Source organism: Labeo rohita, chromosome 21 (genome assembly GCF_022985175.1).
Source record: "Labeo rohita strain BAU-BD-2019 chromosome 21, IGBB_LRoh.1.0, whole genome shotgun sequence".
NCBI classification, from domain to species: Eukaryota; Metazoa; Chordata; class Actinopteri; order Cypriniformes; family Cyprinidae; genus Labeo; species Labeo rohita.
Window position 1 is genome coordinate 11,433,667 of NC_066889.1, and position 27,997 is coordinate 11,461,663.

At 37.4% G+C, this 27,997-nt stretch overlaps 1 protein-coding gene across 1 annotated transcript; it reads right to left on the reverse strand.

The window, feature by feature from the left end:
- Nucleotides 1-852: 852 nt before the first annotated feature.
- pfdn1 (prefoldin subunit 1) lies at nt 853-27,977 on the reverse strand. Its single transcript, XM_051092353.1, has 4 exons — nt 27,856-27,977; nt 26,205-26,371; nt 26,038-26,122; nt 853-1,268 (listed from the first exon to the last, which is right to left on the reverse strand). The coding sequence occupies exons 1-4, from the start codon at nt 27,886-27,888 to the stop codon at nt 1,185-1,187; spliced, it is 369 nt and encodes a 122-aa protein (XP_050948310.1). The 5' UTR covers nt 27,889-27,977; the 3' UTR covers nt 853-1,184.
- Nucleotides 27,978-27,997: the final 20 nt, after the last annotated feature.

Sequence of the window (27,997 nt, forward strand, 5' to 3'; positions counted from 1 at the left end):
CCCGCCAGATCCGTGTGGAGCACTTTTTATGATGGATGGATGCACTTTATTGTACTTCAAAATCTCAACACCCATTCGCTGCCATTATAAAGCTTGCAAGCGGCAGGACATTTTTTAATAAAGAAAGAAAGTCATAGGATGGGTAAACCATTTTTGGGTGAACTAGTCCTTTAAGTACTAAATTACTAAAGCTGAAAGAAAAAAATAAAGCTATATTTAAAGCTAAAGCTATCCAAATATTAATAAACACTACAATTGTATAAATAATACTAAAATAGCGATTATAAAAAATATTTGTACATATATTGTTTTGATTGACTGATCATGAAGTATTCAGCTGGAGCATTTCATCCAAAACTAAACCTCATTGGGTGGCATAACAATGACCTCATCAATTACAAATCCTCACATTTAGAAAGATTCTCCATTCCTTGATTTATGCAATCCATCTTGTTCAGAGGAAGTAGGATATCAGGCAGACGCACATCTGCATCACAAAGGAGTGAGACACAGGCCGACACACAGGAAAGATGCAGGAAAGTGCTGTCTAGAGAAGATTTAAGCAGAAGTCTGGGGAAATTCTGTTTTCCAGTTTCAAGGCTGTTGCCTGAAAGACAAATTTTCATAGGCTTATGCAACAAACTTCACTGAGAGACCAGCCTATAGGATCAAACGAACACCAGAGGAGACGCACAGACGAGACAAGAGGAAAAGAGGATGTCCAGGGGAACCGACAGGAAACCAGTGACGTGAAAGCACAAACACAAACACAGCAGTCCCCAAATGAAGCATCATATAATTCAGATCATATCTAAATTACAGTCTGCGGCATCTATGACACAAACACACAGATTTGTCTTTAAACAGTCACCTTTATTACCATGCTAACACCTGCTTACATAAAAATGTTTTGTCTCATTACAAAACCATAGAAAAAAAAACAATAACTTAAAAAAAAACTTACACAATACTCAGGTGTCAAAAATCACACGAGTCAGTATTAGACAGACGGTCAACAGTACATTCATTTTTAACTATTAACCTAAATAAACTTCCTGTGTTCAGCTGACGAATGACTCCCGCTAGCTCAGCAGTCACAAGTATTCTCGCGTACACGCAAAAGCAAACTGAGGGCACGGTGTACAAAGGTGATGGAAAACGTTTTCTTTGCGCGTGAACGTGTTTTACTGGGCCCTTCTGGACATCAGCATCTCTCTGATGTTGTCCTCCGCATCTTTAACGCTGCGTTCCAGGTATGTCTTCTTTTGCTATAAAGAAAACAAAGAGAAAAACACAAAAACAAGTCGGTTACAACTCAAGCTCGGTAACATCAGAAGGCTTTTTCTATCCGAACACACCCTTTTACTCCCCAAACTGCGTGACAGAGCTGTTAAAATTCTTTGATAAGATAAGATGATCTTTTTTGGACCATATTCAAAGATGTTTTGAACAAGAATTAGTCTTTGATTGCTCAGCTAAATAAGATTACGGGTTTCTGATTGTGTCTAAATGACAATCCTTTCCTTTTTAAGTCAAATTATTTCAAAGACCATTAAAGCAGAGGTGCTGCATGTTAGGGAAAGTGTAAATGGAGCGTTACGCAACACGTGCCAGGATGTGTAATCAGGCTGACACCTGGTTAGTGGCTGAGATACCGTGCACTAACAGGCCTCTACCTGAAGTCCTCTGACAATGTGTTGCAAAAGAAGTGAGTCAAATGCGCACGGACACACGCACGCTGAGAAAACCTTTGCCCCAGGCGATGTGGCACATAATAAATAAGAAAAAAGTGATTTTAGACATAACAGCACAAACGCTATGCGACATGTATTACACTACAAAGCCATTTAACATTCTTGAACTTTACGTGAACTAGAACAAAGGTTTTTTAACCTTGCGTCACGATTTCAAGGTCTTTGAGACGTCACAAAAAAACCAAAAGTGTGCTGGATTGTCTCTGTGTGGTTGTAGGTTGAAACATGTGGCTTGAGGGCCGACATCTCTGTAATGATTAAAGTATAGGCATGTGTTTACATCTGTAACCAAGCATTACTGCACATTAGCTCACTCCTGTCTGGGAACCCCACCCTTCCTCCATCCCCCCTCAGTCACACACGACTAGCTTAATGTCGCTAGATTCTCAAAAACCAAGTGATATGATAATTTTAAAGTGAAAGTTCAACCTAAAATTAAAATTCTGTTATCAGTTACTCATCTCCATGTTGTTCCAAGCCTGTTAAACCCTTGAAACACAAAGGAAGATATTTCTATACATAAAGAGATTTCTGTCCCGTCACTGAAGTAATTCCATTCAACAATAACACTTTCAAAGATAATTCAAAAAGCTCATAAAGAGATCGTAAAAGTAGGGTTTTATTTGCAGTTAGATTTACTACTATTTGGTGAATTTTCTAAATCTGGTCATTTCGATATAAATCCTTGTGATCTGTAATTTTGTGTGAGAACGGAAGCTCTCACCAAACAGATTTCACAACTTGTTCAATCTGGTTATATGGAATCGCACAGTTTGAAAGTGACTTCTGTATTTTTCCTGTGAGAAACACAGCTCACACAGAAGTCACACCAAGCAACTTTTAGTCAGTGTGGTTCTACATGACACACTTAAAGGGACAGTTCACCCAAAAATGAAAATTACCTCATGATTTTTTTCTTATATATGACTTTCTTCTTTTAAATGAATGCAGAGTTATATTAAAACATGTCCTGGCTCTTCCGAGCTTTATAATGGCAGTGAATGGGTGCTGGGATTTTGTAGTCTAATAAAGTGCATCCATCTATCATAAAAAGTACTCCACACAGCTCCGGGAGTAAATTAAGGCCTTCTGAAGTGAATCAATGCGTTTGTGTAGGCTGAAACAGAGGATTTTGATATAAGCCAAGAGGAGACTGGTTTTCTTTTGTTGTAAACAAAACTTGGTTCTCATGAGACTAGCATATTTTCACCAGAGCTTACGTTGCACCTACATCCTACGTCATCCACAGGAATGCCACTCTCTTGTGAACATGTACGACAGTTAGAGGAAGCTAGAGAATAGAGTTTATAAAGTTTTAAATATGGATATTTTTCTTACAAAAACGCATTGATTTGCTTCAGACCGCCTGTATTAACCCCCCCTGGAGCCTTGTGGAGTACTTTTATGATGGATGGATGCACTTAATTTTGCTTCAAAATCTCAACAGCCATTCACTGCCATTATAAAGCTTGAAAGAGCAAGGATATTTTTCAATATAACTCTGACTGTATTCATCCGAAAGAAGAAAGTCATATACACCTAGGATGGATTGAGGGTAGAGATGCACCAATTGCACTTTTCTTGGCCGATTCCGATTTCTGATTTTTCTTTTTTGTGTGTGACCTGCCGATACTGATTTTTGCCAATTCCGATTTTCCTTCTAAGAACTATAACTGACAGCATACACAAACAAATGACTGGACTAACCTCAATCTGGCCTAAGTTATAGATATTCTCTATAAAATGCATTTACACTGCAAAATTTCAAATGCATATATAATTTTATAAGATTAATATTTTAAATATTTTTTAAACATACAAATAAATGTTGAGAAAAATGCAATGATACTTCTAAATATGAAACCAAACCACCACTAGGTGGCGGCAAATTACTGTGAGTCATTTAGCCATAATTCAACCGTTTCGTTCAAACGGCAGATTCATTCTGAAAAGTGGCAAGTGACTGTCTTTTATGAATGGGGTTCTGAATCATCGACTCACCTGATTGGTTCAAAACATGGATTTATTCAGTAACGAAACAACGCTGTGTTGCTCGGAGACATGCAGCAGTTCTGTCAATACTGTGTCTAAAATGTAAGTCACTTACTTTTTAACTTTGTTTATTGAACTGCTATTGTACAATATCAGTGTCACATTGCAGTCGTCTTGATATAATCATGGGAAACATGGTTGTGCAATGTTGCGTACCTAAACCATATATTGCAATTTTTTTTGCGTTATGCAATTCTAACTTTCTGTGAGTGCTGTTGTGCTCATTTGTTTTGGTTTCTGCACGCGTGTCTCTCACATACTCACTCAGGCTGTGCAAACCCCATCTGGCATGACACAAATAGCTTACATTATCAGTCGCTGTAAGTGTGATGACAAACCAGACCCGCTCAGAATCGGCAAACTGACCAGCCAGTCACCGGTCCTGGCTGATCATGCGGAAAACCGGCTACTTGAGGGTGTGAAAATAACGGGGTTTATAAAGTTTTAAATATGGACATTGTTCTTATACAAACGCATCGATTTGCTTCAGAAGGCCTTTATTAACCCCCTGGAGCCATGTGGAGTACATTTTATGATGGATGGATGCACTATATTTTGCTTCAAAATCTCAACACCCATTCACTGCCATTGTAAAGCTATGGAAGAGCCAGGACATTTTTTAATATAACTCTGATTGTATCCATCTGAAAGAAGACGGTCACACCTAGGATGGCTTAAGGGTGAGTAAATCATGGGGTAATTTTCATTTTTGGGTAAACTATCCCTTTAACACAATGCAAAATTCCCAATGGTGTCAATTCCTACTGAAATGTCTGTAATTCATCCAAAAAAAAAAAAAAAATCACCAAACACTGGTAAACGCGCGCATCTTAACATACAATCTAACTTATAGTTTAGTACTTTCACAGAACTTGTATTAAATTCTTTTCACATTGTTATTAATGCTTTTAGAAAGTAACCTGTGTTATGGCCGAAAATCTCCCAATTTTTTAGAGTTAAAGTATAGTTACTTTTGCTGTTGGCAAATTCGAATGGGTGAAATCCAGTCACTTTAATAAGGAAACCACGCAATCACAAATTTCATGTGAGGGTGAAAGATTTCTCCACACAGATTTTGCAATGTGGATTCACATTGACCAACAGAAAAATGCTTGGTTTGAAAGTGATTTCAGTGTGAGATGCTTTATAAACTGGGCTAAGTACTGATAATAGAATTAAATTTGTCGATTAAAGTGATAGTTTAACCAAAAATGAAAATTCTGTCATTAATTTCTCACCCTCATGTCATTCCAAACCAGTAAGACCTTCGTTCGTCTTCGAAACACAAATTAAGATATTTTTGATGAAATCCGAGAGCTTTCTGACCTTCCATAGACAACAAGGGTCCCACCGTGTTCAAGGTCCAGAAAGGTACCAAGAACATCGACAAAATAGTCCATGTGACATCAACGGTTCAATAATAATTTCTCTTGGATTTCATCAAAAATATCCTAATTTGTGTTCTGACAGGGTTGGAATGACATGAAGGTGAGTAATTAATAAAAGAATTTTCATTTTTAGGTGAACTGTCTCTTTAAACTGCAATTCATATGGATTATTTTTACAATCTCATTAAGTTTCTGAAGTTGTTTTGGTGGCATGAAATTTCGATGGATGGAAAGAAATATCCCAAGTTTCATTAAAAATATCTTCATTTTATGTTTCAAAGATGAATTAAAGATTTAGAACAACACAAGGGTGAGTAATTAACAGAATTTACATTTACTATCCCTTTAAACTTTCAGTGGCTTAGCATAAAAAAAAGCAAATTCTTTACTGTTCACTGGGTTTTGAGTGCATTGTCTTGTTTTCCTATCAACAAGCATGTGTGTTTATTTTTGCATGAAAAGACAGGTATTTGGTTGCGCTTTTACTTATGCAAACATATTTTCCATTGAAACTACGCCAAATGTGTCACAAAAAAGCAAAACAAGGACGCGGAATGAGACGTATATCCGAACTCTGTCCTATAAAAAGCAAGAGCCAATTGTTCACCGAAGAGGAGGTTTATTTTTAGAATCTCATCCAGCCTGTTTACGTACAAAGCTGATTGTGTATTCTCAGATTTTTGTAAGTGCGTTTGTAGATACAGATGATACAGGTTATCAACATGCCTCTTTGTTTTTAATGAGAGGGTGAGGTCTGAATAGGTTTTTACATCATGGCATCTGTTTTGTGGTAAGTACGCAGGGCATAAGGGAGAGGAAAATTTTCTCTGAACAAGCATGATAAGAGACAGGACAACAATTGATATCAGCTTGCCTGTACCTCCCCATCATAGAGAGCTACAGACAAAAAAACATGTATTTATAGGTCACAGTGCTTGGAAAGGCAGAGGAAAGGTCATGAAAATATTTCAGAGGGCAGAAAATTACTCAGGAGGGAAAACAATGGCCAACAGGGGTGCACAGAATGTTGCATTAACCCCTCCATCAGTCTGACAGAGTTGGACGAGTCGCATCAAACAGACACGGTTGACTACAAGCATTCAAAAATTTGGGGTCAAAGGTGGATAAAGATAGTAATATTGTGAAATATTTGTACAAATTAAAAGTAACTGTTTTCTAGATATTTTAAAATGCAATTTATCCTTGTGATGGAAAAGCAGAATTTTCAGCTGTCAGCACGCCAGTTTTCCAAAACATTGAAACACAAAGCACAACCTGTGCCGTCTGATTCCTAAGCCGGTTCTTCTTCATTCAAAAAGTCTTTTGGGTTGAATCAGTCTGACGGATTCTTCAACTCACCATTCAGATTTGTTTATTTACAGAATTTATCTCATTTGCACATTGGGTGGGGCAGGTATTCTATAAAAAGAACATTGGAGCGCAAACTGAATAACTAAAGAGGGAATCCTCTTTCCTGTATGCTCTGTGAATCATATGCAAAAAGAAATGAGACTTCAGACACACATGGAAAATTCGGTGGAAGACTACTATATCCGCGTTTAGGCAAGCTAAAACCAGCTTTTTAAGTGCAGCTTTATTAGCTGCAACCAGTTTTTTAGTGCAGGAACAGAAACGATCCTAACTAAGTGCCGTGCCTCCTACACAGCTCTACTGAGCCGAGTGTAAAACAATCAATCTTTTGACTCTATGAATGTCCTGCTTGGTATATGTATGTGTGTGTCTTTTTCACTTTTGGACATCTCCACTGAGCTCTTCTTTATGAAACGGCACCATTTAAACTTTAAAAATGCTACTGAAAAAAAAAAGTTAATTGGTTAAAGGGATGGGTCACCCAAAATTCCAAAATTCTGTCATTAATTACTCATCCTCATGTCATGTAAGACCTCTGTTCATCTTCAGAACACAAATTAAGATATTTCTGATGAAATCTGAGAGTTTCTAACCCTGCACAGACAGCAACGCAACTGACACGTTCAAGGCCCAGAAAGGCAGTAATGGCATTGTTAAAATAGTCCATGTGATATCAGTGGTTCAACTGTAATTTTATGAAGCTACGAGAATACTTTTTATGCGCAAAGAAAGCAAAAATAACAACTTTATTCAACAATTTCTTCTTCTGTGTCAGTTTTCGATGCGCAAGCCGGTGGGTACAATGCCCATATCTCTTAGTTCGTTGTCTGTATATTCTGGTATAAATAAGACATGGAGGTGGAAGATGCCTCCAGGCGAAATGCTTCATTTTTAAGTGAACAAAAAAAAAAAAAAGGCAAGTCATCCTCTCTGTCAAAATCTTCGGACATGTTTACGAAGACTGTTATATGTACAGCGTGAAAAACGGCTTGTTTGTCATGTACGCGGGTTGAAGCGACTCTAATAATGTAACATTGAGCACCTGGAACCCACTGCATTTCCCCACCCTTAAAACTCCTCGCATTGGCTCATTCGTCCCAAAAACCTCTTGTGTTCCCTCACTTGCTCGCCCTTAAATCCCCTTGCATTAACTCATTCACCATAAAACCCCTAATGTTTGCTCGTTCCCCTTAAACCCCCTCGCGTTTGCTTGCCCACAAACCCACTGCGTTCCCACTCGTTTGCCCTAAAACTCCTCATGTTTGCTCATTTGCTTTAAAACTCCTTTATCCCTTCCTCAAAACTCCCCGCATTCCCTGTTTGCTTCTTAAACTCCTTATGTTCCTTCCCTCCTTTAAAACTCCTCATGTTCTCTCACTCAATGGGTTTTACAGTAAGCAATGAGGGAACATATACTCGTTCGCCCTCAAATCTCTGGCATTCCCTCACTTCAAGGTAAGTGATGAGGGAACATGCTTGATCACCCTTGAACCCCTCGCATTCGCCTGTTACCCTCAAACCCCCTGCATTTGCTCATTCACCCTCAAACCCCCTCACGTTCGCTTGCCCTGAAAAACCCTTCCATTCCCTCACTTGCTTGCCCTAAAACCCCTCGCATTCACTCATTCAGCCTAAAACCCCTAACGTTCGCTTGTTCCCCTCAAATCCATTGCGTTCCCACTTGTTTGTCCTAAAACACCTTGTGTTTGCTCATTTGCTATAAAACTCCTTGTATTCACTCGCCCTCAAAAATCCTCCAGTTCGCTGACACAATGGGCTTCAGGGTAAGCAATGAGGTAACATGTTCAGTCATCCTCAAACCCCTCAAATTTGCTCTTTATCCTCAAACCCCCTCGTGTTCACTTGTTCACCCTCAAACCCCCTCACGTTCGCTTGCCCACAAACCCCTTCCATTCCCTCACTCGCTTGCCCTAATACTCCTCGCATTCGCTCATTTGCTATAAAATTCCTTGCGTTTCCCCTCCCTCAGAAGTCCTCACATTTGCTCATTCGCTCTCAAACCCCTTATGTTCACTCGCCCTCAGAACTCCCCGCGTTCGCTCACTCAATGGGTTTTAGGGTAAGCAATGAGGGAATGCATTCGCTCGTTCACCCTTAAATCTCTGGCATTCCCTTGTTCCCCCTCAAACCCCTTGCATTCCCTCACTCACTTGCTCTAAAATCCCTCGCATTCGTTTGTTTGCCCTAAAACCCCCATGTTTCCCCTCTTTCAAAACTCCTCATGTTAGCTTATGCAATAGGCTGCAGGGTAAACAATGAGGGAACGCATTCAGTCACCCTCAAACCCCTCGCATTCGCTCATTCACCCTCAAACCCCTCGCATTGACTCGTTCACCCTCAAACCTCTTGCGTTGACTCATTTACCCTCAAACCCCTCGCATTCGCTCGTTCACCCTCAAACCCCTCGCGTTGACTCGTTCACCCTCAAACCTCTTGCGTTGACTCGTTCACCCTCAAACCCCTCGCGTTGACTCATTCACCCTCAAACCCCTCGCGTTGACTCATTCACCCTCAAACCCCTCGCGTTGACTCATTCACCCTCAAACCCCTCGCATTCGCTCGTTCACCCTCAAACCCCTCGCGTTGACTCATTCACCCTCAAACCCCTCGCGTTGACTCGTTCACCCTCAAACCTCTTGCGTTGACTCGTTCACCCTCAAACCCCTCGCATTGACTCATTCACCCTCAAACCCCTCGCGTTGACTCATTCACCCTCAAACCCCTCGCATTCGCTCGTTCACCCTCAAACCCCTCGCGTTGACTCGTTCACCCTCAAACCTCTTGCGTTGACTCGTTCACCCTCAAACCCCTCGCGTTGACTCATTCACCCTCAAACCCCTCGCATTCGCTCGTTCACCCTCAAAACCCCTCGCGTTGACTCGTTCACCCTCAAACCTCTTGCGTTGACTCGTTCACCCTCAACTCATTCACCCTCGCGTTGACTCATTCACCCTCAAACCCCTCGCGTTGACTCATTCACCCTCAAACCCCTCGCGTTGACTCGTTCACCCTCAAACCCCTCGCGTTGACTCGTTCACCCTCAAACCCCTCGCGTTGACTCGTTCACCCTCAAACCCCCCGTTGACTCATTCACCCTCAAACCCCGCGTTGACTCATTCACCCTCAAACCCCTCGCGTTGACTCATTCACCCTCAAACCCCTCGCGTTGACTCATTCACCCTCAAACCCCTCGCGTTCACTCAAACCCTCATTCCCCTCAAACCCCGCGTTGACTCGTTCACCCTCAAACCCCTCGCGTTGACTCGTTCACCCTCAAACCCCTCGCGTTGACTCGTTCACCCTCAAACCCTCGCGTTGACTCGTTCACCCTCAAACCCCTCGCGTTGACTCATTCACCCTCAAACCCCGCGTTGACTCGTTCACCCTCAAACCCCTCGCGTTGACTCATTCACCCTCAAACCCCTCGCGTTGACTCATTCACCCTCAAACCCCTCATCGTTGCTCATTCACCCTCAAACCCCTCGCGTTGACTCGTTCACCCTCAAACCCCTTGCGTTGGCTCGTTCACCCTCAAACCCCTCGTGTTGACTCGTTCACCCTCAAACCTCTGACTCGTTGGCTCGTTCTCATTCCCTCAAACCCCTTGTGTTGACTCATTCACCCTCAAACCCCTCGCATTCGCTCGTTCACCCTCAAACCCCTCGCGTTGACTCATTCACCCTCAAACCCCTCGCATTCGCTCATTCACCCTCAAACCCCTCGCGTTGACTCATTCACCCTCAAACCCCTCGCATTCGCTCGTTCACCCTCAAACCCCTCACGTTGACTCGTTCAGCCTCAAACCTCTTGCGTTGGCTCGTTCACCCTCAAACCCCTTGTGTTGACTCGTTCACCCTCAAACCTCTTGCGTTGACTCGTTCACCCTCAAACCCCTTGCATTTCCTCACTCACTTGCTATAAAATCTCTCACATTCACTTGTTCACCCTAAAACCCCCTGCGTTTCCCCTCCCTCAAAACTTCTCCCGTTCACTGACGAAATGGGCTTCAGGGTCATTAGGACTTTAATAAAATATGAAAATATTAAAAAGTCACTCAAAATCACAAATGCATATAAGATAAATCAACCCACCAAATTCAGGACTAAACCGGTTATCATCAAAGGTATAAACCCAATAGCTAATGGGGGATTCCCTTCTGCCCAAACACATTGTGTTATGGAAACACTATTCTCCATGCAGATAATGATACCTCAGAAGACTGACCTTCCCAGAACAATGCGGAAGAAGGCACAAAGAGAGGTCTTGTGGCTCTCTCTTCTGCGGTTCGCTCTGAATCGGGCTGCAGAAGCCTTCATTGTTGTGGCCTGAATGGATCCTCTCATTGGAGTGAGGGCCGCCCATAGTCACTTCTGTCAGAGCACAGATGACAGGGCAGATAGTCTGCGCAGACACCGCCGTAAAAGAGCCCTTTGTTGTTGTCGGCTCCGCTACAAGAGGCAGAGGTGACGCTTCTGAAAAAGTGCTGACCTGCCGCAAAGGCCGACGGAACGGATGAGCGGCAAAGAAGAGTTGCAGTTCTTCATGTGTTGAGATTCAGCTTTAGCACAGCTTTACAAACAACTGCCAAAGGAATGTGGCTGCAGCAATATAATTCTAGAGAAATGGAGGTGGAAGATGCCTCTGGGCGAAATGCTTCATTCTGAAGTGAAAACACAAACTGGCTTTGAGCTGCAGGGATGTTTGTCTTGCAGAGACAAAAGGTATATTCTTAGATGTGAAACAGGAACTTTATCTGTAGATAAACTGTAGTTTCAATTGTGTTATGACAATTACAGAAACACCTACAGAAAAATGCAGGGGTGAGGAATCTATTAATTTCAGTGGCGACAGTGTGGTGGACATGGCAGATGACAAGGCAAAGTCCCATCTCTGTGTTTGGGTTTTTATAGTCCAATATAAATTCATGTTTTATTTTATGTTTACACAGTTTCCAGGTTACAAGCATCAATTACCTCACACTATCAACAAGCAACCAAAACCCCCAATATATTACCACTGAGAGTTTCAGGTCAATTGGCCCCATGTTATATAATGCCAGCTAATATGTCAAATGAGGTATGAAGTAATGTCAAAACTGCAAAATGACTTGTGATAGTCTTACAAGCATCAGTAAAAAGCATCAATTAGTTTTCATAAACATTTGACAGTCTATTTACATTATGTCTGTGTAATTTCTTTTTTTAATAAAAGATTTTGTAAATCTTTGATGCATTAAATTGATCATAAGTGACAGTAAAGACTTTTGCACTTTTACCAAAAATATATTTCAAGTAAATACTGTTCTTTTGAACTTAATATTCATCAAAGAATAGCAAAAAAAATATGTAGGACTGTTTCTACAAAAAAATTAAGTACCACAACTGTTTTCAACAACAACAACTATAATAATAAATATTTATTGAGCAGCAAAAACACTGAAGTGTGACACCTAAAACTGGAGAAATTGCTGCTAAAAATTCAGCTTTGCCATCACAGGAATTAATTCAATATTAAAATAGAAAACAATTATTTTAAATTGTAATAATATTTCACTTTATTACTGTTTACTGTATTTTTGACCAAATAAATGCAGCCTTGGTGAGTATTAAATGCTTTAAAAAAGTAATAAATAAATAAAATGAAAAAGTAGGGGTCGTGCTTTTTAGGGCTGATCCTGATTATTATACATCAAGTTGACCGATTTCTGATATTTTGAACCGATATATATGTCTGGTGTAAAAACGAAAATTAATGTCAAAATTAACAATAACAAGGGCTCCTTGCTTTTAAATTATTTTAACTGCAAATTGCAAATATATTTTCATGGTTACCGATACCGATAACCATAAAAATGCTTAATTCTGTCGCCGATAATCAGTCAAAATGCAGCTGTGGTGAGTATAAGATGCTTTAAAAATAAAAAAAAAGTAATAAATTAAAAAAACAACAAAAAACAATCAACTATGGTTAACCGATATGTTTTTCAGGGCCTATGCCGATACTGATTATTACAGATCAAGTAGAATGATAACCGATATTTTGAACCAATATATATGTCTAAATGAATATTAATGTCAAAATTAGGAATAACAAGGGCTCTGACAAAATCTTTCTTTAAATGCTTTTAAATTAATTTATCGGCAAATTGGTTTTAAAAACATCCAATACTGATAATCATAAAAATGCTTAATATTTGCACCAATAATCAGTCGCAATGCAGCTGTGGTGAGTATAACATGCTTTTAAAAAAAAACAATAATAAAATAAATAAATAAATAAAAACAATAGACCAATATGTTTTTCAGGGCTGATGCCGATACCGTTTATTACAGATCAAGTAGAATGATAACCGATATTTTGAACCAATATATATGTCTGAATGAAAAGGGCTCTGACAAAAACTTTCTTTAAATGCTTTTAAATTACTTTATTGGGAAATCGGTTTTGAAAATAACCGATAACCATAGAAATGCTTAATATCGGCACCAATAATTGGTCAAAATGTAGCTGTTGTGAGAATAAGACTTAAAAAAAAAAAAAAAAGATCAACTAGATTTTTTAATCAGCAAATCGATTTTGAAAATACCCGATACCGATAAAAATGCTAAATATCGGCACTGATAATCAGGTGACCCCGATTAAAAAAAAATAATAATCTTACCAACCACAAACATACAAATGGTGGTGTATTTTTGATAGACAATCAAATTAATATATTAAAACCTCATATTAAATTAAAAAACAAAAAAAGTATAAACATTTTAATTTTCATTTTAAAAATCAATCTTTCTTTTGTGATGGGGCCAGCACAAATTTTGGTCCAAGGAGATGGGAGTAAAACCTTTTAAACTCCTGAAAACAGTTGCTTTATTCTAATATTTAGTTTTTTTCCTCATACTGTCAAATATTTTCTCTTCCAAACTCTTTGAGGGTGCACTGCAAAAAAACATCCCTGCCATATTTGAAGGGCACTCTAAAAAGAAAGTGCAATTCTGTGCCACTGCCAAGATCAAGGGTACAAAGTCAAATGAGGTGCAACACAGCGGGTGTGAGAACACCCACCACGCGTCTCAAAGAAGACATGAAAGTGCCATGTAAGGACATTTGTCCCATGCACTGACACCCAAGCCATGCAACTAAATCTGCAGCATCTCCCTCCCGCTGCCTCTGGAGTATTAATAACAAGCTTCTCCCATCTTTCACTGCAAGTGCAGCAAACAATACCCCGGTACGACTCAGGGAAGGGGCTGACAGATCCATAACAGCCCTGTCAACAGGTTCTCTCACACGCTTCACAACAGACCCTCCCCCCGATGCGGGCACAGAGCCCACCTGCGTTGTGAGCCAATTATGAGCTCATAACGGAAGCAGCAGTAGGGTTATTGTCACCCCAGGAGTCATCACTCATGTATGGGGATCACGAGGGTGGTGAGTAGGCCAAGGCGATGCTCAGATGCTGACGACATCGTGTTACCTCGTAACGTATTGCTTTGCGTCTAGGCTGAGTGAATACGGAGGCCAAAGGAGCCATGAGTTCATTCGCTCCCTGCAGTCTAAATGTGGTCCCAGTATGTACTAGTCGGAAAATGGCAGCTATGCGGTTTGACTGTACACAGGCGTTAAAAAAGCAAGGAGACTTCTGAAACATTTGTGTGACTCAGGGGTTGTCTTTCAAACACTAACAATCACCATCATTATATCGGTGCCCTTAAATGCCAGTTCACACTGTACCGACAGACGCCAACAAACGGCAACAGACACGTTCATCGGGTTTGGTCAGATCAATGTGTTACCCGTGTTGGCATCTTTTGGCATTGGTTGGCACTTGTTTTCGCCAAATGAACATGTTAAATCAGCATAGGTCGGGACTTGAAATGCCTGAGGAGTGAAGTGCCGTATTTGGCTGGCTACCAGTGAAGTGTGAATTGGTCTTAAAAACAACAACTGATTATGACATTGGTCGGGCCCTATGAAATCAGTTTATGTTTTCCCAAATTCCATTTTTTTTTCTCTCTAAATTCTGTTTTTCCATTTTAATTTTTCAGGATTCCACTTTGTTCTATTTTACATTTTCTAGACTCATTTAAAGTCTCATTAAAATGTATTAATTAAAAAGCATGTTTAATAAATTGAAATAATGAATCTTACAATGTAAAGCAGTTTATAATAAGTTAAGTAAATTAATAAATTAAATTAAGGCCCTATGAAATAGTTTTTTTCCCCTAAAGTTCAATTTTTTTTTTAACCAAATTCTGTTTTCCATAAGTTTTCTGGATTCCATTTTAATAGATTCATTAAACTGTAACAATCAAAAGCATCTCTAAATTACTGATTTTATTTGTAAAAACGTATTTATTTATTTATTATTTTCTTTCCTCCAGAAATACTGTGTTGTGTGTTTACATTTTTCTGGTAAATCAATTCTGGTAAATATTCATCAAAAATATTGTTTTAATTACAATTGCGTTCTTAGTAGTAATATTTGCTTAATATTAAGTAACAGTAAGTAAGTTTTAGTAATAGTCTGCTTAATATTTGAAATGCAAACAATAAGGCGTCATTATTATTATTAGTTAATGTATTAATGAACATGAATGAATAATAAACAACATTTATTACACTACTTATTAATCTTTGGTAATGTTAATTCATAAACATTGAGTTCATTATTTGTTCATGTTAGATCAAAGTGCATTAACTAATGTTAACAAACACAACTTGTTTTGTTAACTAATGTTAGTTTGTTAACTAATGTTAACTAATGACCCTTATTGTAAAGTGTTACCAATTTATTAAACATATTTTTAAGATTTGAGACAAGTTGGAGGTTGTTCTAACTCTTAAAAGGTTATTTTCAATTATTTTTGAAAATTCAAATTTGTAAGTTTTGTCCTAAGAACAATCTTCAGAAAAAATATAAGTTAGAAAGTTCTAGGAATGTTGTTAGAATCGGAACCCCTGGGATATCTAACGGTCACACTGCAATGAAGCAAGCTGTCATCGAGTTTGATGAGGCACTTCTTACGATGGGGTTGGGCTGCACCATCAGGGAAGCCCTGGGCCTCATTCCAGAAGTCATCAGGCCTGCATTTATTCAGGATGAGGTCGTAGCCGAGCCTGGAATTACACCCAAACTGCCCAGCAAACCGCAGCCAAAGACAGACGAGCCCAGACACGACGCAGTCTGGGCCAGAACACACACACACACAGCAGAAATACTGTAAATGAGTGAACGCTCATGACCACACAGGCCTCATGTACATTTCAGGTGCATATCCTTTGAGCTCATTTGCCTTTTAAATGCACAGTTCCTGCAAATAATGTAAACAGCTGTAAAGTGAAGCAACGGATGCGCATATGCAAAGTTGGGAAGCAGATGAGTAATTCGTTTGTAAATACATTAATCAAACTACATAAACAAATTTACCTTGACACCTTGGAAAAACAAGGAAATGCATTTTCCATATCACTCTGACATCAATCACGTGCAGTGCAATTTATAGCAAAGAATATTTACTACTTCCATAGTATATTGTATGGCAAAAGCCGTACGTCACAATTAATAACCAAAAAGTTCTTCATCAAATGCAGTACTTGCTTAGTATGCAAATTCGGATGCAGCTTAAGTTTATACACTTTCGATCAAAGGTTAGGGGTCGGCTTTTAAAAGAAGTCTATGTTCATCAAGGCTGCATACATAGTAAAAACAGCAATATTTTGAAATTATTACAATGTAAAATACTGATTTTTAATATTTTAAATATTTTAAAAAAGTGATTTATTCTTGTAATGGACAATCTGAATTTTCAGCAGCCATTACTCCAGGATGATTGACTGCTTAATATTTAATATTAATGTCTAATAATATTAAAAAGATACCTTTTTAAAAACTTCTTTGATGAATAGAAACTATAAAAAAACAGACTGACATAAAACTCTTTTGAAACAAGTCTTTACAGTCACTTTTGATGAACTGAATGCATCCGTGCTGAATTTAGTACTAATTAATTAAATATTCATTTCTTAAAAATAAATAAATAAATAAACTTACTGGCCCCAAATGTTTGAATGGTAATGTACACATTTATAAACAGTTACTAAATCAATATTTCAAGTGCTTCAAGGCATTTAAGCACATATAAAAAAGACATTACATATTATTTGGCAAGCCTGTAACCACCTAAATTAATGATTAAATAAAGCATTTTTGACAACAGGTAATTTACCATAGGAAAAGCATAGGGCTGCACGATAAATCACATGTGATTGTCACGTGCACTTCGTCAGTAAAGCTGTTTCTGTGATTAGTAGTAAATCTCCATCAGGTGCTTTCAGATGGAGCGGCATTTAATACACAGAGCCGTATGTATTAAATTCCGCTCCATCTGAAAGCACGTGATGGAGATTTGCCACTAATCACAGAACTGGCTTTACTGACGAGATGCGCATGACAGTATCATGCAATTTATTGTGTAGCCCTTGAAAAGTAGGATTTTTGGTGTTTACGACTGCTATAGCAGATATGGTTGGATTTCCATAAAACTTTGCATGCTTGTTTAGAATAATCTGTCACATGTGCTTACCTAGTTTCATGAAGTTTTGAGTTTTCATTTAGGATTTATAGGCTTTTAGGTATATTTGGCCACAGCCCTTTTAAATTGACCCTATTATTGCTAATCAAAGAGTAAAGTTCATTATCTTTTTTTATAATTATTGATAGCTTTTTGGCTGATCACAGACATGTTTTTTAAAGATACGCAAATGTCCTTATAGACACTAGTGGCACACTGGACAAAGACACTGCATGCCAATTTTCAAGTTGATTGGACAAATGGTTGTGTAGTTATAGCCATTTTAATGTTTTTCTCCCTGTATAGCACCTCCAAGTGGTCAGTCACTGTACTTTTTTTCTGACCAATGGTTGAGCTCTTACACATATACATATTTTGGTGAAGATATCTCACTCTGTTCAACAGTTATAGCCATTTTACTAAAATTGGCCCCACCCCTTGCAAACATTTTGGCGTCCCTTTGGTGACAGTGAGTCGAAAGTTAAATTTTTTTTTGTTGTGATATTTTTGGGCTTTTGTGCCTTTAATGGACAGGACAGCAGAGTGACGACAGGAAAGGACTGGGCAGAGAGAGGGAAGTGGGATCGGCAAATGACCTCGAGACGGGAATCGAACTCGGGTCGCCGCACATGCAGTTGCCACAAGGTTATCGCCACAGACAATTTTTTTAGATAATTATTGATATTGACTGTCCAAAGAATCTTCCTGCACTGGTTTGGTTGTGATCTGGTGTAAAACCTAGGACTAGTTCGCGAAAGTAGGCGTTTCAAAATATCCAAAATACCCGAAAATAAGAGACTTGAGCCTGAACGGTTTAGGAGTTATGAGCGATTTCGTACTTTTGATCAGGCTGACTGGGGTGAGCCTTGGTGACAATGTAGGTGGTCTGAGTACTACAATCCCTCCAAGTTTCAAGTCTCTACGACTTACGATTTGGTCTGCACTATCAGTTTTACGAGGAGATTGCTGATTGTTGGCCATTCTAACAATTATAATAGGGTTTCAGCGCTACACGCTTGAACCCCTAATTAAAAGGCCCATCTCTAGTCCAAAGAACCCTTAGCTCAAGTTATGAATATAAGTATAAAAGAAAGAAAGAAAGAAAGAAAGAAAGAAAGGGTTTAGTGCCTACTGGATGTTTGTAGCCAAAGGGTAAATACTTGCACAGGGGCATGACTTGATCAAATAATGTTTTGATCTACATTTTCAACACAGACTCAGAGCTGGAGAGAGATGAAGCAATGATTCTGCATGACACATCAGAGCCAGACAGATGAATGGAAAACTAGACTAGACTACCGTACCTGATCTGCTAAATGTCTCACCTGCGTTTCACTGCATCACAGGCCATGCTTCATTGTTTTAGACACTCATATCAAGAGGCTGTGTTGCAATTCGTCTGCACTGATTTCTCACATTCTGCTTAATTACGATCAACGTGCAAGATTTACCACAACGGTGGGTGGCAATGAAGAAACTCACAGAATAATACTGAAAGATGAGTGAACTTTACAGTAATTCACACATTCAAGGAAAGATTAAAAGTTTATTTAGGCAGATAAGAAATTTGGATCATCCCTAAAGCGTCGCTAAACCAACATTGTGCATTGTATCAAATTAGAACATTTTTAGAACATGACTTGAAATTCCCTTCATAAGGAAATGAATACTTCCTCTCATCCTTCTCATGAAATTTTCCAAACTTGCAAAGTCTTAAAATATCTTTCGAGCAAAATGAATAGAAGCACGTCACGGTATGACACCTCAATGACAGGCTCTGATGTTTTATTAAAACTTTTCAAAAAAGGAAACGCTAATATGATAAGAGGAAGTTTCCAACAAAAGCCTGCTTGGTGCATCCCCCCCATGCATGCAAGTTAAAAATAACTGTACTGAACAGAAAGCAGGACCTCCCATGAGGCTACAGGTGGTCACATGCTTTAGAAGATCAGGTAAACACCTGGACAGTTGCCTTTTCACTCTGTCATTAACAATGACATCAGTAAAAATTCTTCTTACTTTTGTTCACACTGTGACTGATGTGGTCACACACTCACAAGCTCAGAATCTGTTTCATGTGCTGTATAACCTTATGCTAGTGTTACACAGAGGGTCTGAAATGTACACCTGTTAAGCACCAAATATGGTCAATTTTGCAGTGTCTTAATGTCATTACAGACTGGATACTTAAAGGGATAGTCCACACAGAAATGAAAATTCTGTCATTAATTACTCATGTTGTTCCAAACCCGTAAGAACTTCATTCATCTTCTGAACACAAATTGAAATATTTTTGATGAAATCCGAGAGCTTTCTGACCCTGCATAGATAGCAACGCAACTACCACTTTCAAGGCCCAGAAAGGTAGTAATGACATCATTAAAATACTCCAAGTGACATCAGTGGTTCAATCTTAATTTTATGATTGTTTTTATTAACAATGTCCTTACTACCTTTCTGGGCCTTGAACGTATTAGTTGCGTTGCTGTCCATGCAAGTTCAAAAAGCTCTCGGATTTCATCAAAAATATCTTAATTTGTGTTCTGAAAATGAACAATGGGTTTGTCTTAAGGGTTTGGAATGACATGAGAGTGAATAATTGACAGAATTGTCATTTTTGAGTAAACAATTCCTTTAATATAGTAACAAGCATTTGAAAAATGACCACCGAACAATGTTTAATGCGCTGCAATAACTATGTGCTTGTGCTGTTTAACATGTGACAGTTGCTTTCTTCACTTCATCACTTATGTCTATTATATTCTATGTCATAAATGCTAAAAGTCATAGACATATTTACAATTTGCAAAACAGTTTGTCTTAACAGTGAGCAAGCAGGCACTACACTTCATGCAACAGAGAAAGTTGCGTATTGTGGGGAAAAAAATGCAAAATTTGGGGTCATAAGATTTTTTTTTTTTTGAGTCTCTTATGCTCACCAAGGCTGCATTTATTTCACAAAATTACAGTTAAATAGTAATATTATAAAATATTAATACAATAAAAAACCCCACTATTTTAATATATTTTAAAATAATTTATTCCTGTGATGTCAAAGCTGAATTTCCAGCAGCCATTGCACCAGTCTTCAGTGACACACAATTCTTCAAAATCATTTTTTATTAACAATGTCGAAATCATTTGTGCTATTTTTGTGGAAACTGTAATATATTTTTTTTAGACTTTAGGATGAGTAGAAAGTTCAAAAGAACAGCATTTATTTAAAATAGAAATATTTATTTATTTATAAATGCCTTTACTGTCACTTTTGATCAATTTAACGGAGAAGTCCACAACCTGAACGAAAATTTTTAGATGATGTACTCACCCCCTTGTCATCCAAGATGTTCATGTCTTTCTTTCTTCAGTCGTAAAGAAATTATGTTTTTTGAGGAAAATATTTTTCCTTTCCAGTTTTCTATGCAGTTTAAATGCAGCTTCAAAGGGCTCTAAACAATCCCAGCCAAGGAAGAAGGGTCTTATCTAGCAAAATGACCGGTTATTTCCTAAAAAAATAAAAATAAAAAAATACAATTACAATATACTTTTTAACCGCAAACGCTCGTCTCGTCTAGCTTTGTGTAAACGGTGTACATTCCTGTTTATGACAGTTAGGGTATGTCTAAAAACTCCCATCTCATTTTCTCCTCCAACTTCAAAATCGTCATGCATGCATGTTCACTTTGTAAACACTCAGTACTTTTGCAGCGATGAAGGACGATTTCGAAGTTAGAAGACAAAATGAGATGAGAGTTTTTTGACATACCCTAACTGTCATAAACAGAAATACACACAGTTCACACAAAGCTAGACAAGACAAGTGTTTGTGGTTAAAGAGTATATAAACTGTATTTTTTTTTAGAAAATAACCAACAGTTTCGCTAGATAAGACCCCTTGTTTAAAGCCCTTTGAAGTTGCATTTGAACTGCATTTTGAAAGTTTAAACTCATGGGCACCATAGAAGTCCACTATATGGAGAAAAATCCTAAAACATTTTCCACAAATAACAATTTCTTTACAAATGACGAAAGAAAGACATGAGCATCTTGGATGACAAGGGGGTGAGTGCAATATCTGTAAATTTTTGTTCTTGAAGTGAACTTCTCCTTTAATCCACCTTTGTGGATTAAAAGTATTCATTCCTTTAAATTTTTACATTTTCAATAAATTATATTTTAGAAAAAGTAACTGATGGGATTATAAAAGACTTCAATAAACAAATAATTGTAATAAATACATTCCATAAATAATAAAATAATGTGTGTGTGTATTACTAATCAAAAATTACGTTTTTAATATATTTAAAGTAGGAAATTTACAAAACATCTTCATGAACCTGATCTTTACTTAATATCCTAATGATTTTTGGCATAAAAGAAAAATCAATAATTTTGACCCATACAGTGTATTTTTGGCTATTGCTACAAATATACCCGTGCTACTTAGGACTGCTTTTGTGGTCCAGAGTCACATATTGTCTAGGCTACATTAGGACACAATCAGAAACCTCTTAAAAAAACAACAAAGCAAGCAATCCAATTTCAGGGGAACTCAGAAAAAGCAGATAAATTGAATTTGACGCTAGTGATACCAGAAAACCTGTGACAACATCTACAATTCAAAACCCCACAAAAAGAAAAAAACTGATGTGACGCTGAATCCACCGCATCAGTCATTTTCATAGAGACCCACGTGTAAATGATGACGATGACATTTGTCATCACAGTTTCCTACAATGAGTTCTTGGTAAGTCAAATCAAGAATGAACACATTGGTCCTTTGACTATTTTTTTCAGACCACCTACTAAATTCCAGTGCAGCTTTCTCACTAGTTAAAATGATTATCAGTGGACAATTTCACCAAATCTTTAGGCAGTATTTTACAAAAAGAAACATGGAGGTTGGCTGTGCTGTACATTGTTGACAAATAAGGACTTCATGCCAAATAAAGCAAGTCCAGGCGAAAGGATGACAGCACTAATAATACAACATGCAGCATGTGAATGTTTATGAGAAGATAAGTATATCATGAAGGCTATGTAGCTCATGTGGTTTTACCATAGTAATGGGAACGCTGTAATGTATTCCTATCATTTTAACCACACATACCTCCCCCTGAATGAACCACAGAGCTAAAACAAGACTGCAGAGGGGCTTCAGCCCACAAACACAGAGTGTGAAATTCTGAGTGCACTTGCAAAACTGTGGAAGAAGCACACAAACACGGCTCAGGGGAAAAAATAACCGCACAAGCATTTGAGTTTCTAAAAAAAACAACACTTAAGCATGCCTGCCATGTAAATACAGCCACACACATACAAATATAGAAGTTCTCTCTGCATCAAAATATTATTTATAGAATAATTTGCAAATCATATAAATAACATTTCATTCACTGTTTAAATGTGGTCCAACGTCATTAATAAAAATACATTTTGCCTTTTTCTTTACATATATGCTTTATGCATTGTCTAAACTTTCTTCTTCTAAAAAAAGAACCATGACAAAGTCATTCAACAAGCTTACTGCTTTCTGACTACAAATACTAGATACTAGGCTCTGTTTACACCTGGTATTAATGTCTGTCTTCAGTGACTTGATCACAAGTGGTCAACCTAACGCATTATCACTTACACCACATGCACTTCAAATTAATCTCCACTTGTGATTGGATTTCATCAAACAGGCATACATTACTAACTGTGACTGTATCAACGCATGTACACTACCAGTCAAAAGTTTTTAAAAGGCAAGATTTTTAATGGTTTTTAAGGAATATTCTTCTGCTCACCAAGCCTGCACTTATTTGATTCAAAGTACAGCAAAAACAGAAAAACATTGGGAAATATTTTTACTATTTAAAGTAACTGTTTTCTATTTTAAAATATTTTAAAATGTAATTCTTGTGATTTCAAAGCTGAATTTCTATCATCATTACTCCAGTCACATGATCCTTCAGAAGTCGTTCTAATATTCTGATATGCAGCTTAAAAAACACTTATGTTGAAAACAGCAGAGTAGATTTTTTTCAGGTTTCTTTGATGAATAGAAAGTTCAGAAGAACAGCATTTATCTGAAATGGAAATCTTTTGTAACATTATAAATGTCTATATCATCATTTTTTATCAATTTAAAGCATCCTTGCTAAATAAAAGTATTAATTTCTATATGTAAAAATTTTACTGACTTGAATGGTATAGTGTATAATGTTACAAAAGCTTTTCGCTTCAGAAAAATGCTGATCTTTGGACCTTTCTAAGAAACTTTTAAAAAAAAATAACTCAACTGTTTTAAATATTGTTAATAATAATAATAATAATATGTTTCTTAAACAGCAAATCAGAATATAAGAATGATTTCTGAAGGATCATGTGACTGGAGTAATGATGATAGAAATTCAGCTTTGAAATCACAAGAATTACATTTTAAAATATATTAAAATAGAAAACAGTTACTTTAAATAGTAAAAATGTTTAAAACTATACTGTTTTACTGTACTTTGGATCAAATAAATGCAGGCTTGGTGAGCAGAAAAGACTTCTTTAAAAAAAAAAAAAAAAAAACATTAAAAATCTTAGTGTTCAAAAACTGTTGACTGGTAGTGTATACTACTGTTCAAAAGTTTCAGGTTGGAATTTTTAAAGAAGTCTCGAGGTCGAGGCTGCTTTAAATCCAAATGAGCTCTGCTCGCCCCGCCCCTCTCCTCTCTGTGGAGTGACAAGCCTGTTTACTTTAGCCGCGTTTAGCCGCTAAACTTGCTAACTAGCACATTATCAGGAAAGGCGATCGCAAAGATTCATAAAAAAAAAAACCCTTATACTCACTTCTGCCGTAAGTGAAGCTGGATCACGAATGATTCGCACAAACTCAGACGGATATATGTGGATCAGGCGGCGCATTTCCTTCACAAACAAACTAAATCCACTGCATCTTCAGCGGCTCAGATGTTGGGACTAAATGATGACCACTATGTTCATTATTACATCCAGCAACACAACACCTCAATTGCTCGATTCTTGTCTAAGTTACACCCCTCTGAGATAAAACGCTCATGTCAATCAACTATCGTGGGAGCGGTCTCTGTGCGTGTGACGCAACAACGACAGGCATCCGAGAGCGGCTTGATTTGAAAAAGGGAATATTATTTTTACAGATTAATTAAAAACCACGGCATGGATTTTTATCATTATAGGGTAGATTTGTACATACACTGCCAACACACATTAATGTTCAAACAACATGTAAAAGTGAACTTAGCATCCGATGACCCCTTTAAAAGATTTTTGGGTCAGCACACCTATATAGCTTTAACAACTGGTTGCCAACTAAGTTTATAATACAATGAATTTAGGCCCAGATTATGCAGAGCTGTAATAGCTGCTAATGGCAGATATTTTAATGAATCGAAAATGTACGTTTTTTCTATGTATAAACTGTTTATGTAATAAAATATGTTTTCGTAGTTTGTGTTGTCTTATCAGTGCAAAATTACCCTTATCAGTGCGAAATTATCACAAATTAAAAAGGATTCATGACAATATTGTCCAAAACCCCACTTCTTTAGGCTGTTTCCAAATTTTTGGAGGGCAGTGTGTATATATATATATATATATATATTGCAGAGTCTGCAATACTGCAATATATCCAACCTTTTATTTTTGCTATATCTGAATTTTATCAATTTTATCGTTGCTATTTTTAAATCCAAATATGATATCCAAATACTCAGTTACTTGCAAAATTAAATAATATAAGATTTATTAAATGAATTTCAAATGTGATCTCCATTTAATTTCTCAACTTTTGCCCAAAGATAATTATCTGTGTCACTGCATATTGCATACTGAAGCTGTGATTGAGCAGATAATTAAATATTAGCATTTAAACTAATGCAATGTGTCTAATGCAACCTCTAAAATGTGGGTTCAGTGTCTAGATCACAAAGTGCTTTAGACTTTGTTTACACCTGTACTGAACACTAAAAAATACTGAGTTATTTTTTCTACCCAACTACCAGGTTGAGTCTGTTGGGTCATACATTTGGTTATTTTTTCCAGTGTTGGGTAGTTTTTGTGTTACCCAGCCATTGGGTTAGTGGCTGGGTACACACCTCCCACTCCCTCCTGCTTCCTCTGACGAAACAACCCAGCTGTTGAGTTCCAGTCACAGTGCAGGCTTTTCATCCTCTTCCTAATTAGTGCACTTCTTCAGTGAAACAAAGGTTTGTATATGTTTTATTTCATGTGTCAGCAACAGTCGTTTCACATGATGGACACGCCTTTCGCCTTGCATAACATAAATTATTTTATTTGTTACAATGTTGAATTTAATTTGTTTTGATGTTAAAATATGTTCTCTAATCTCAGCACTGTTTGTTTATGGGCAGGTTATGTCAGTTACAGTACCTTCCCGCTATAAGTCAATCACCGATTTCAGTGACACACCAACATGAGAAATTTTACTTTTAAATGTTACTTTTTTTTCTAAAATGCTTGTTAAACAAGTTTAAGTGTATATGCAATATTATAAACTACTGTATTATTACTGTTTGTGGTTACTAATTTCCAACCTATTTTAAGCCAGAAATATAGTACTTTTTAAACAACAGTGAGTTAAATGAAACAACCCAGCATGTTGGGTCAAACATTTTTAACCCAATATTTTGTCCAGTATTTAACCCTCGCTGGGTTACCAAAGAAATGGTTGTATTTAACCCAGCACATTTTAGACTGCGTGATTAGATCTCAGTATGTATGTTAATACCAGGATGTAAACATGTAAATCAGTATTCCTGAGAAGTCACACAGCTTTGAGGTGCATGACAGCATGTAACTGAGAGAGAGAGATGAGCTTTGCATGTTTTCGTGATCCTAGCTTACCTCAAGCTCCTTGATCTTCTCATCTGCTGTCTTCTGCTTTTCCAAAAGCTGATTAGTGATTTCATTTTTTGATTGTAAAATGAACCTGGAAAAAGTGGTCAAAACTATGAAAAGAGTAACAACATTTACATTCAGGGTAGATTTTACAGTAACAGAAATGTACATACATGCGTCCTGCTCCCTCATACATGCGGGTGCTGTCAGGGAGCGATGTGATCTCTGCATGCGTGAGGTTGGAGTGCTTCTTCATGCGGCTCAGCTGCTCGATCTGCAGATCTGCCAGCTTCACCTTCTGCTGGGTGTCGATCATTTTAGCCTGCAGCTCTGCAAAAGCCTGTAACATACAGATGTGAAGATGTGAGTATACAGTTGAAGTCACAAGTTTACACCCCTTTCAGAATCTGCAAAATGTTAACAATTTTACCAAAATAAGAGGGATCATACAAAATGTTGTTTATTTAGTACTGACCTGAATAAGATATTCCACATAAAAGACGTTTACATATAGTCCACAAGAGAAAATAATAGTTGAATTTATAAAAATGACCCCATTCAAATGTTTACATCCTCTTGATTCTTAATACTGTTTTCATGAGTACCTTGCTTGTCCTGAACAGTTACAGCTCTTCAGAAAAATCCTTCATGTCCCACAAATTCTTTGGTTTTGCAGCATTTTAGTGTATTTGAACCCTTTCCAAACATGACTGTATGATTTTGACTTCCATCTTTTCACAATGCAACTATTACAGAAGGTTCAAACACTCACTGATGCTTCAGAAGGAAAAACTATGCATTAAGAGCCGGGGGTGAAAACTTTTGAACAGAATGGAGATGTGTACATTTTTCTTATTTTGCCTAAATACAATTTATTTATTCATTTAGCACTGCCCTTCAAAAGCTACAGAAGATATTTACATGTTTTCCAGATGACAAAATAAATCCAATTTACCCTGATCTTCAAATGTAAAAAGTTTTCACCCCCTCACTCTTAATGCATCGTGTTTCTTTCTGAAGCATCAGTGAGCGTTTGACCCTTTTATAATAGTTGCATATGAGTCCATAAAAATTGCAAACGAATCAAAGGGATGTAAACTTTTGAACAGGGTAATTTTCTCTTGTGGACTATATGTAAACATCTTTTATGTGAAATATCTGGACAGTACTAAATAAACAATAACATGCATTTTGTATGATCACTTTTATTTTGGTAAAATAATTAACATTGTGCAGATTCTAAAAGGTGTATGTAAACTTTTGACATCAAATATATGAGGATTAAATGCAATATCATCAATTTGTTTTCTTTCTTTTTTTTGTGTTATTGGATGTGAATGAGAGTTATTACAGAAGAAGCTGAAGAAGGGTTATTCTATACTCAACTATGGACTAAAGTCTAGAAATGACAAAACATTTACACTAGGCTGTATTTTTGCGAAAGGTTTATAATAGTATTCATACATTTAATCAAAAATATCGTTACCATCAAATAACAACAATTAGACAAAATGACAGCTGTATAATAAAAGCTTCGTACATCATTTGATGTACGTATACATATTAATTTACAAAGGGTTTACAGTAGAAAAAGACTTAACAACAGTGAAAGTGTAATGTCTATGATATTTTGACTTAAAACATTAAAAATTAAAAGGTTTCTAGAGCGCCGAGGTTACATGTTGGTATATTACATTGCTTTTACAGTTCCATGCATGATTGTAATCTATGGGAGCTTAAAAACTCCTTTACTCGCTTAATTTATAACGACGAAGCTATAAAACCGTTTACTTTCTGTGAGTAAATCTGTAAACCCCCATTTACCTTCTTCAACTCGAGGTCTACGGGAGCCGCCATGATGCTGAGTGTAGAATGAGTCACTGCGCATGCGCACACGCAAGCTGGTCGCAAAACCTAGTGAGCGGCCTACCTAGACAGTATTTTCGGTTTCGAATAGACAGCTGGT

Excerpts from the sequence above, each read along its gene's own strand:
- pfdn1 (XM_051092353.1), bottom strand. The coding sequence starts at position 27,888 with ATGGCGGCTCCCGTAGACCTCGAGTTGAAGAAG. Across the intron at positions 26,372-27,855 it reads TAGACCTCGAGTTGAAGAAG|GCTTTTGCAGAGCTGCAGGC; the intron begins GTAAATGGGGGT and ends TGTATGTTACAG. Across the intron at positions 1,269-26,037 it reads AGAAGATCAAGGAGCTTGAG|CAAAAGAAGACATACCTGGA; the intron begins GTAAGCTAGGAT and ends TTTTCTTTATAG.